This window comes from Bradysia coprophila, chromosome X (genome assembly GCF_014529535.1).
Source record: "Bradysia coprophila strain Holo2 chromosome X, BU_Bcop_v1, whole genome shotgun sequence".
Lineage (NCBI taxonomy): Eukaryota > Metazoa > Arthropoda > Insecta > Diptera > Sciaridae > Bradysia > Bradysia coprophila.
In genome coordinates, this window is record NC_050737.1 from 126,138 (window position 1) to 136,750 (window position 10,613).

A 10,613-nucleotide genomic window follows, 5' to 3' on the forward strand; every position below is an offset into this window, starting at 1 on the left:
AAGGCGGTGGACAGTCAGATTCTAAACGTGCAAAGAATTATGTTTTTGAGAATTAAAATTATTTTCAATTTGGTTTTTCTATTATGTTGCACTGTTTGAACATGACTTTTCAGAGCTCTGCAGTTGGCGAACTAAAAAAGCTCTTTTTACAACCATGTAAATCAATGCTTTCTACCATCGAATCACATGTTTGCAAGAAAATAATATGAGTAAATGGTTTTTCGTCGAAATGAAATAGTATGAGGACATATGACACTGTCATACTTGCATGTCTTCGAAATATTACACGTGTCCCATCCTTGAAAATGTTTCAAGTCTGAATTACGTTGATTAATTAACGAGCTGGAAGCTGAATAGCAAGTTTTGTATCACACAATTTCATTGTATAGCGCGAAGACAACCTGTATTGTACACTGTACATATACTCGAAATACGGATTTCACAGGTCTCGAATGAAAGCTTAGAAATTCGAAATTACGTTTAGTGGTAGATTAATGCAAAAAAATATTATTTGTTGCGAGAAGCGACACTGTTTGAGATACAAATTACATTCGGTGTTTGGACAGTGTCTCGAAATTTCGTTCACTTAGAATGCTTTTTCATAATGTATTTGCATAAACATAGTCAAATCTATTTCAAATGGTTACGTGAAACATGTCTTGAAACTTTTGTTTCATATAGACACTGTTCAAATCTATTTCAAATGGCAGTGAATACAGTGTGCTTTTGAATCTTTTGTATCACTATAGACCACTGTCAAAGTCGTTTGACACTGTTAAACAAACCAAATTCAGGACGTTGAAATTTGTTCGAATTTTTCGGACATCTGTAACAATTTGAAGAGATGAAACGTAAGATACGAAATGAACAGCTGTCACTTCATAATTTGATGCTTTTTTTGAATAAATCATTCAAAATGCCTTTTGTACAACAGAATACGCACAGACACATTCTAAAACTCAGATTGTTCGATAAGATTGAATTTCTTGAAGCAAAAAATTGCAATAAATAAGTCAATCTTCACCTTTAAGCCGGCAAATCTATTCATGGAATTTTCATGATGACTAGCACTTTACGGAATGGTATATTTAATGCTTTGAAACAGCTGAATGTTGAATGTCCTAATAGTGAACTAATAAGTAACCCCCCAAATATGTCTCGCCTTCGTCGTCTGTTTGCGGAACATTTCAAGCGTCGAAACGTTTTTGAAGTGAGAACCCTATAAGTTTTAATATATTAAAACTACATTTCTTTTACAACGGCCACAGTTGCGTCATACATCATGAACTTTTTACGAACAAAAACAAGCCAAATAAAATTTTCGTGAATAAGCAATAAGGTTCTAGACGATTATGCCGAAGCGGAACGCTTACCCCTTCCAAATGATTAGGAGATTCAACGACGAACACAGAATCTGTTAATAATTTGTTTAAGCTCACACATATCGAGAACGGCCATGAAGCACTTAATATTCGTCGAAAATTTTGATTGTGTCACCGTAGTGATAGAAACGGACTGCAAGTTGGGTACATTTTTTCCCGTTGTTCTCTCGCAAATGCAAATACTTTATACTTTCATTGGATAGCGACCATTTTGGTATTTCGAAATTACAACAAATTCACTGCTCATTCGACTGTCGAAAGTCATCCGATTGAATTCCACATCTCAAACGACAATCTTTCATATATGTTTCTTTGCACTTAGGTACCGTCCGATCGCTGAAAATGGTAGCCTCACCTTCGAGTGCAATATTCGAATTTTCCATTATGCATTCATGAACATGTTACAAGATGCCTTGATTTATGAATATTCGGTCACAATGTACGGATATCTCACTCGAGTGAAATGTGAATTGAATATCAACTCGTAACACGGAATTGATCTGCACTGCGAATTTTTTAGAAATCGACGTTACCGAATCCGTATTATATAAGATTTTCTACAAAGATATTCAGTTCGAAAAAATCGTTGATTGTCAGACGAACCATTGAGTTTCGAAGATGGCTTCTGTTTAGGAGGTAGAGTGTAACGGAAAGTGGTTTTTAGCTACAATTGTTTTTTGTTTTTAATTAACTATAGTTTCCTAATTGTGCGGCCATACGAACTTAAAGCTAAACCGTACGTGGCAGGCCGGCATACTTCGAATGCTCGCGATACAATTGATATGCAGAGTTTTGTGGACTATAATAAAAGCACGACATTTACGTCCTAAATCCAACTGATATGTACGTTTATGACGCCACTGCTACCTATACAATTACAGCTAGCAAAACTAGGTTTACTGTTTTCTCGCACATGTAACTAGCTTGCTAACTTTCGTATCTATAGCTGTTCTTGTTGTTTTCTACATTTATCGATTTTGCTCATTTGCGTCATGAAGTCACATACTATACGAAATTTATTGAGAAAAACAGTGAAAGTACGTTACCTACGGTATATTTTATTGTATTTTTTCGCGGACTGCCTGAAATTCATGTGAGAAAATTTCTATACCGTTTTTGGCCGACAACACATGAAATATGAAATAGTTATTTGTTGACCAAGGGAAGAAAATAGGAAATTCCACTAAGAACGGAAAGTTTGTGGCGAGAGCGAAGCGAGGGCTGCAATTCGCACAAGGTGGAATTTCCTATGTCTTCACTAGGTGAACACGCGTTTGCGTGGAGAATCCGCATTTTTATCCACTTTAAAGAAAATAAAATTAGTGCGGGTTGCGGGTCTTTGTAAAGACATAAAAATAGTGCAAATTATAGTAGAATGGTGTGCTTTGGACCAGTGATTAATGTTGAAACTATTATTAGCCCTTAAAAAACCCACCCTTAACCCCTCCACTCCTGGAGTGGTGGGTTTTTTAAGGGCTAGTAATTGTTTTTATAAAATCTACGTTCCAACATTAAAGCACACCATTCTGCTATAATTTGCATTATTTTATGCTATGGACCCGCACTAAATAGAGTGTTTTGGTATTCAGCCATTTTAGGTGAGAAATTATTATTTTCTCACCCAATATGGCTGGAGCCGTCATTTCAAGAGAGAAAATGATTATTTTCTCACCTAAAATGTCGCCTCTCAGAATGACAACAAAAAACCATTTTGGACCAATGATTCATAGTGAGCAATAAGAAATTTCGCATCGCTAGCATGAAAAACGGGTGTTCATGCCTTGGGCATAAACTTCAGAGCTTTTCTTCGTAATTTAGACCCCGGCATGATAAGTTGTATACGTATATGTTCTGGACGGCTGATTTTAGCCACTTTTGCTTGTCGCCCTCACTTCGTTCTATAACAGATACGCTAATAACTAATTCATGCTACGCACGGATAGGATGAAAAAATATACTTTCACCTCGGGAGTAATATGATTTTTCGCTCTTATTGGAATTTCCATTGTTGGTTATGAATGTTGTGAAAAATGACACAGTGATGTGAGGTCATCAATCAATTTTCTTGTTTGTGTGGTGTAATAAGCAATTTGCGAACACTAGGGAAAATGAAAGGCATGTAATATTATATAACGTCCTTTCTAGAATTTTTATTTTGCCAATAGTGTAAGGGTCGTAATCTCACAATGCAAAATATAAAGTTACAAACAATAACGTAAGGTATTTTAGTCCCTAAGCTTCTGTAAGTGAGTAAATGGCTCAGTTTCCGGAGGTGCAGAGAGTAAACCCATCTGCTTTACCATTTTAAGTTTTCCTTCCATAATATTAGCTCCCGTAACTGATTGTCGGTCCGGCTAATAAGTGATTTTCATTCTTTTTCTTGTTCCGGTCTAAATTGAAACCAGATTCGTCAACATAGAAAAAACAATTTGAACAGTCAAAATAACGAAAATCACTAAAAAAAACAGCGTAGTATACGTGTCACGTCCGACATAGAATTCTGAACATCATAACGCTATAAGAGTTTACACACGCCAAACCATGAAAACACTGAATATCACGCGTCAAAAGTTATTGGAAAACCACACTTTTTTAGTTCTCTCTCAGCAGACTTTGCAAACAGGTCTAGGGATCCAGGCGATGTTTTACTTAATGGTGTAGTTTGTTTATGTTATTCGTCAAAGAGAGAAATTTGATACGAAGGCGGAGCTTACTCTCCGTATCACCGAGTAGTGTGATGCACATCGAACGAACAACTCGTTCGGCTTTATATCGAGTATTTTCGGTATCGTTTTTATTCTCATTCTTCTTCTATACATTCAAGTTCAACCTTGAACAGTGTGCATTATATTTGGTTTTGTTGTTTGTGTATTTCATGGTGTGACGAGTGTAAAATTGTGTGAATCACAGGATTGAAACCACTCTATCACTATCACAGTATATGTGTGAATTCTTATACCACGAGAATAATTTTTGCATACGTATACATACATAATTATGCAAAAATTATTCTCTCGGTATACAAATTCACACGTATACTGTAATTTCGTGGTTTCAATCCAAGTAAGTGATGCAAATAACAGAGTTTACTCGATTCAAGCGATCACTGACATTTCGTCCATATGAGTCAGTATATCGGTATATCGGTATGGAGGTATATCGAAGCCATTTCGCACCATTTCGTATACAGTTATGATGCGTCGGGAATTTTACCTTGCAAATTTTAAGATCAAATTAAAATGGTCAACCGATATAAATTTTAGCGCGTGCACAAGCTTGATTACACAGATTCGACATTATGAATGTAACTGGCCCGAAACACCAGCGATGTACATATCGAATTTGACATTTATAGCAAACTAAATTCGATAGGTACATCGCTGCGTGTAAGGACACGCAGGCTTCACTATAGCTGAAATTTGCAATTGTTACGATAACAATTCTCACAATCACGACAGAGTAAAGTTAACCAGGCAGGAGCGCTGATTTGACTAGAGACCTGAATAATCTAGTAGCCCTATATTTTTTGCGAATAAATTTTTTCAATTTATGTCAGTGTTCATTTGAGTTCATTTTCATACAGTGTATTAGGTCCCTTATTTGACGTTTCGAAAATGAACCGCTCCTGCCTGGTTTATTTTACTCTGCTGTGTCACAATCTATTTGATTTTCATTTATTTGGAATCAAACAAAAGTAAGCACTTGCATAGCGTCCACGTATGGCTCACGTTTCTGTGTTATGTGTTATATCTATAAGATATACCTACCATATATGTATGTCTAACTAAGGCCTGAATTTTATATTTTATTTCTTTTTCGTGTGTAGAACGTGTATTACATTAAAAACACTGTACTGGATGCTGAAAATTTTCCACCTGTAATGCCGGATAAGAAAGGCTACTTTGATTCGTCTCTCTTGGTTAAATATGCCAATGAATTGAAAGCCATTGGTCATTTGAATTGTATTTTGAATTTCGAAATCCAAATAGTAATAAAAACAATAAAAATTGAAAATTGTAAATGATGTTTAGTGCAGATCTGATCATACTATACCAATAATTGTTAATCGTTCAGTAAGTATATACCTATTAAGAATGAATTTGCAAAAATATTAATATCGCATAAGCATTCCAATTGAAAACATTACTGACATATCCATCGTTGGAGTTAAATGTATCTCGGACACTGACTGAGTTACGCCGTTGGATAGCTATCGAAATTCGTTGCAGCAAATAATCCAGAGAGCGCTTCTCTCCAGTCTGCTCTTTCATACGTTTACCAAGATTCTTGATGTATAAATTGTGTTTATGTCGTTCCGCTCCTACTGCTTCGGCTGCTGCTTCACTGGTTAAAGAAGTCGATCGTACGTATTTAAACTTCATCCAGCTTATATGAAAATGAAATTCGAACCACATCCGATCCGAATGATCGATGGCTCTATAGAATCGTTAGTCTGCCCTGATGCTGATTGTCTCCCTCTGGTTGTCTTTTTATTTTTGGCAGTAGAGTTGTAAAAGTGAGCTGTGTCGCATGTTGAATAATATTTATTTGTGAACTAAAAGTTGACTTCGTTTCGGAATCTCTTGGACAGCAGCGACCAAACAAGTTTGACAATGGATAGTAGAGAGTAGTCCACCAGGAGTCCGACGCTACTACGGATGCCGTTGACCGTCGCTGTCCAAGGTTGTGACAGGAAATTGAGGAAATCTGACTACGTTTGAGAACTTCTAAGGGCTCCTCTGCAGCCATAAAGCCACTAAAAAACAAAAAACCTATCAGACCTCGTTACTATCAATCTGAACTCGTGTCGAACGGACGTGTTTTTCATTGCTGTTCCAATTTCGATTTGTTTTTTTTCTCGCTTCTGTGGTTCGATTTGTCTTTGAGTTTAATTAAATTAATCTAATTAATTAGTACCTTTCTGTGTTCCGAATTTAAAGTGATTCAGTTTATGTTAACGAATTGCGAATTGCGACGCTATAATTTGGCTCAATTTCATTTATGTGATTTTGCACACGGTTCGACTATCATAATCCATTTTGCGGTGCATTCCTTTGTTTGTGATTTGAGCGCCTAATGAGAACTCTTTGTACAGCAATCTTTTGTCTATTCAAAAGTGTATGTGTGAATTTTGATGCGTTACAATGCTTGTTTCTATTCAATACGCTCCGATCGCCTAAATTTTGGATAAAGTCCTATTTTCTGAATAGAAAACTTGTATCTGCCCGACTCTATCGACTAGTTGTACACTATTTCATAAAATAGACCAATATTTTGTCTTAGTGACGAGGCCTAAAAGAGTATCGAAGGTCAACGACCGCTTCTTATTGGCATAATGGTTTGCGTATGAATTATCATTTTGAATCCATTCGGACGGGTACGACTGTTAGACAGCTGTGCAGACAATACATATTCCATAATTGGTGAAATCAATACTGTTAATTGTACACTATTTTAGCAAATAGAGCATTTATACAGTTCGGTTTCCCGAATGTCACTCCTCACCTGAAACCGGGATAACAAACTGGTTTTTGAAACGAGTCGAGTGTGTGAATTCTAGAGTAGACAAATTGTACGCTATTCCAACGAATAGAGCAGTTAGTTCGAAATATTGATTGTCAAATTGACAAAATTATCTCTATCGGCTAGAGTCGAGTCCCGAATTCACCGTACAAAGTGAAGAATCAATTTCTCATTTTCATTTTCGCTATCGATTCACAGATTCACAAATTCAGGACGTTCTTGTTTGCTCTTGTTTCATTCCGCACATCTCGGTATAGTATTTTCGAGGTGGTTTTGTTAGCCGAACCTGTTTGTCAAATCGCTTATGTTAACTCTCGCGGCTGTCGGAAATCGCAACACGGACAAGGTCTAACTTTTTTAGTGATTTGTTACCGCGTGCTTCTTTTATTTTTATTTTTTTTTCTACCGATATTTAGCTGATTTACTTATTTTACTATTTCGTGATGGCGAAGAGATGCAAAACATGTTCCGACGAAATCTCGAGCGCAGAGTTCATCAAGTGTTACGGGACTTGCACAAACACATTTCATTCGAAATGTGTTTCGATTAGTAAAACGTTGTTGAATGCACTTGGCGCCAATCCAAATATACGCTGGTACTGTTATGATTGTAATTTAAACAACCCCATCACCTCATCGATGAATGAAATGAAGGAATCTATTGGACAATTGTCGAATTCATTATCAAATGACCTCAGCAATTTTTTGAGGGCCATGACGACGTGTGTTACGGAAAGTTTGTCGGCTATTGCAACCAGATCAGCTCCCACTCTGAGCAATCTACATAGTCAATCGTCTCATCAGATGTTTGGCAATGGGTCAACCACCGCCGCTAATTCGAATGCCACAACCACCAATGCTACTTCCAAAAGACGACGTGGACACAACTCAATTTCGAATCCTGCGAAAATTCAGTGCAACAACAACCGTTCAGCGAAACCAGTAGCCCCACCCGTGACGGTTTTGGACGCTCACGCCAGAAAGAGCATCGTTGTTTCAAATATTGCTCCAGACACGGATGTCGCTACGTTATCGAATTATCTGCGCTCAAAATTGAAATCATCCAACGATCAAGTGAGAGTTGTAACGTTGATACCGCCATCGATAAAACCTGAGGATCTGAAATTCATGCAGTTTCGGGTCTCATTCCCAGCCGGAATGTATAGTGCAGTATCGTCTCCATCAATCTGGCCATCCGCTGTGCGCATAAGAGACTTCATCATCAAAGGAAGTAATAGAAATTATGGATCAAATCACCGTCGACCGATTCCGGTAGCTCGAGATCATTTTGACATCACTGTGAATCATCAGCAAGCGGCTCAACCGGTCCAGCCAGCCAATGACACGCCAATGGACGCTGAAACAATGCCCAGCAACCGACACCCACTGGACAGTGAAAATTTTTTATTGACAACTCCGCCTCTACCGATACCAATACAGACGGTCAGCTCGCAGGAGCTTTTTACTTTAGAGAACGGCAATTTTTCTAATTTTTCAGTTGACGACTTTTGCGACGATGTAATTGACTTTTCTGTTTCCTCCCTGGCCTACAACTCGTTGTTACCAGGAAATAAATATATTTCCACATACAATTTGGTTTCTGTTCGACCCGATTGGATGTGCGATCTGGAGGCAAATGAATTTGGTGAATTTGGTGACATTGTTCCGGCTCTTGCGACGAGTAATGTTATTCCCTCTGGACAAGACTCACGACACGGCAAACGATGCATATATTACCAAAACGTGCGCTGGTTGAGGTCGAAATTAGAAGATTTTCATTTGTCATCAACTTCATGTGAGTATGATATAATGGCTCTGACCGAAACGAATTTGATCCAGTCGATACAAGACGTGAGTTATTCAATACGAACGATTACTGTGTTTATAGATGCGATAGGTCAGGTCAGAATAGCAACCGCGTGAGTGGCGGTGGGGTATTGGTTGCAGTAAGATCGAGCATAGCTAGTGAGAGGTAATTATACCGGAACCGAGTCTACGAGCTAGTCCTGGCGTCAAGTTAAAGTGGACACACAGCGAGACACAGACCGTCTTCTCGTCTGTCTCCCGGTCACTATCTCCGGTCACTCCACTGTCATCGTCTATCAAGTATTACTCCCCGCAATCAACTCTGCGGCTGCTTGACTCTGCTTTCCCTATTGGCACCGTCGACGCCACCGCCTACCTTCGCCGGACGACCAATCCGCGCTGACCCCGTTACATGCCTGTATTGGTCACAGGAAAGACCATGACTTCGATGATCCGCGGCCCCCCACCCCCCCCCTTCAATCAACATCGCTCCTCTAAAATGACCAGTGAGCTCACCTTACCCTCATTAGGTCAACACGACAGTAGCTTTCTGTCGCACCACTCATCCCCATCCGCGCGCAATCTCCCCCGCGCCTCCATTCGCATCCTCGTCTCTCCTCGAACCCATTCCCCGACTCAGCAGTCAATGCGAATATTCACCCTTCTGGTCCTTCGCCAGTTGACCGGGCAGCTTCGTAGTGGACGTTCGCACCATAGCAGAGGTAGTCGCCCAGGGCCGTCAACATGATCAAGTTGATGACTACACCTCTCGACCATGAGCATTCATACTTTGATCCCCCACTCGTGAACAAGCGTGAGTGAGTGTAGGATCCGAGACGTCCCGAGTACAACTTCCGTAGTCGGACGTTTGATGGATCTTAACTCATGATATTGATGGAATGATCTGGGCAGCTGAACTGATCTGCCTTTTGATGAGAGTCGACTCTGTTGTAGATAAGTTCTATGACTGCTAAGAGTCGGTTTCGATCGCCCTACTTCCCTTGAAAAAATTAATGTGACTGACAGGTTCACCACCTTGGTTTTCCCACAGTTGTGTTAGTTTAAAGCAACGGAAGATTGTACGCTCATCGGCGCTTCTCACAGCACAGTCTCGTCGTCTTATTGAGGCACAAGCTCACTTTTGCTCGTTGAAGGCTGAGATTCGAGCTCGAAACAGCAAACCTGGCATTTCCGTAGCCTACCTGGAGGAACAACTGACGCAGCAAAGTTGATATCCGACCTTTCGAAGTCTGGACTTATGTCCAACCGTCGGTGAACTTGGTAGCTGGGTACCTACGCTCGATGTTTCTTGAAGGACTGGACGCTGCCGTCAAACGATGCAGCGCAACGGCGCACCTGTTCGCTGATTTTCTTCGAAAGTGTGTACGTCGAACGGACTCCTCGGTGATGGTAGCGGGCGATTTGGTTTGACTAGATGGATCTGACGCGAGTGTTATTAGGGGAATTAGCGATTTTGCCCACTTTCGGAGAGCTTTTCGAATCGATTTTGTGATTTTTTGATGGGAAAAGTGGTCTCTCTGGCCCACACGGATTGTATCCGGGTCGATCTACGAGCCACCAATCTGGTTGAGTTGTGAACGGAGCGTCGCGGCGCGGTAGAACGCGGGTGATCAGGTTGATGTATGTATACACGTGATGTGGCGGAAAGCACTTCGACAGGGGGTTTCGGGCAATTAAGCACATTTAGGTAGTCGAAGCTCGCGGGCGATTGGGTCATTCACTCTTCACTCTGAGGATGGCATTCTGTTCATTACTTGCACGGTCGTTAGGCTCAGAGTATGTGAAGATCGTCATGGCTGGAGAGTCGCCACTCTTCGAGCTAAGTCCGGTATTCGCGCAGGCGAGTAACCTCGGACCGTTTGTTGTTCGCATTCTGTTTTTC

At 40.0% G+C, this 10,613-nt stretch overlaps 1 protein-coding gene across 1 annotated transcript; it reads left to right on the forward strand.

The window, feature by feature from the left end:
* Nucleotides 1-7,039: 7,039 nt before the first annotated feature.
* LOC119085652 lies at nt 7,040-9,942 on the forward strand. The gene is made up of 3 exons (XM_037196100.1): nt 7,040-7,251; nt 7,322-8,755; nt 9,865-9,942. Exons 1-3 carry the CDS (start codon nt 7,210-7,212, stop codon nt 9,940-9,942), a joined length of 1,554 nt encoding a protein of 517 aa, XP_037051995.1. The 5' UTR covers nt 7,040-7,209.
* The last annotated feature ends 671 nt before the right edge of the window (nt 9,943-10,613 follow it).

Coding starts and splice junctions, on each gene's coding strand:
- LOC119085652 (XM_037196100.1), top strand. CDS start 7,210: ATGTTAACTCTCGCGGCTGTCGGAAATCGCAACACGGACAAG. Junction 7,252..7,321: donor GAAATCGCAACACGGACAAG/GTCTAACTTTTT, acceptor ACCGATATTTAG/CTGATTTACTTATTTTACTA. Junction 8,756..9,864: donor TGATCCAGTCGATACAAGAC/GTGAGTTATTCA, acceptor TGCTCGTTGAAG/GCTGAGATTCGAGCTCGAAA.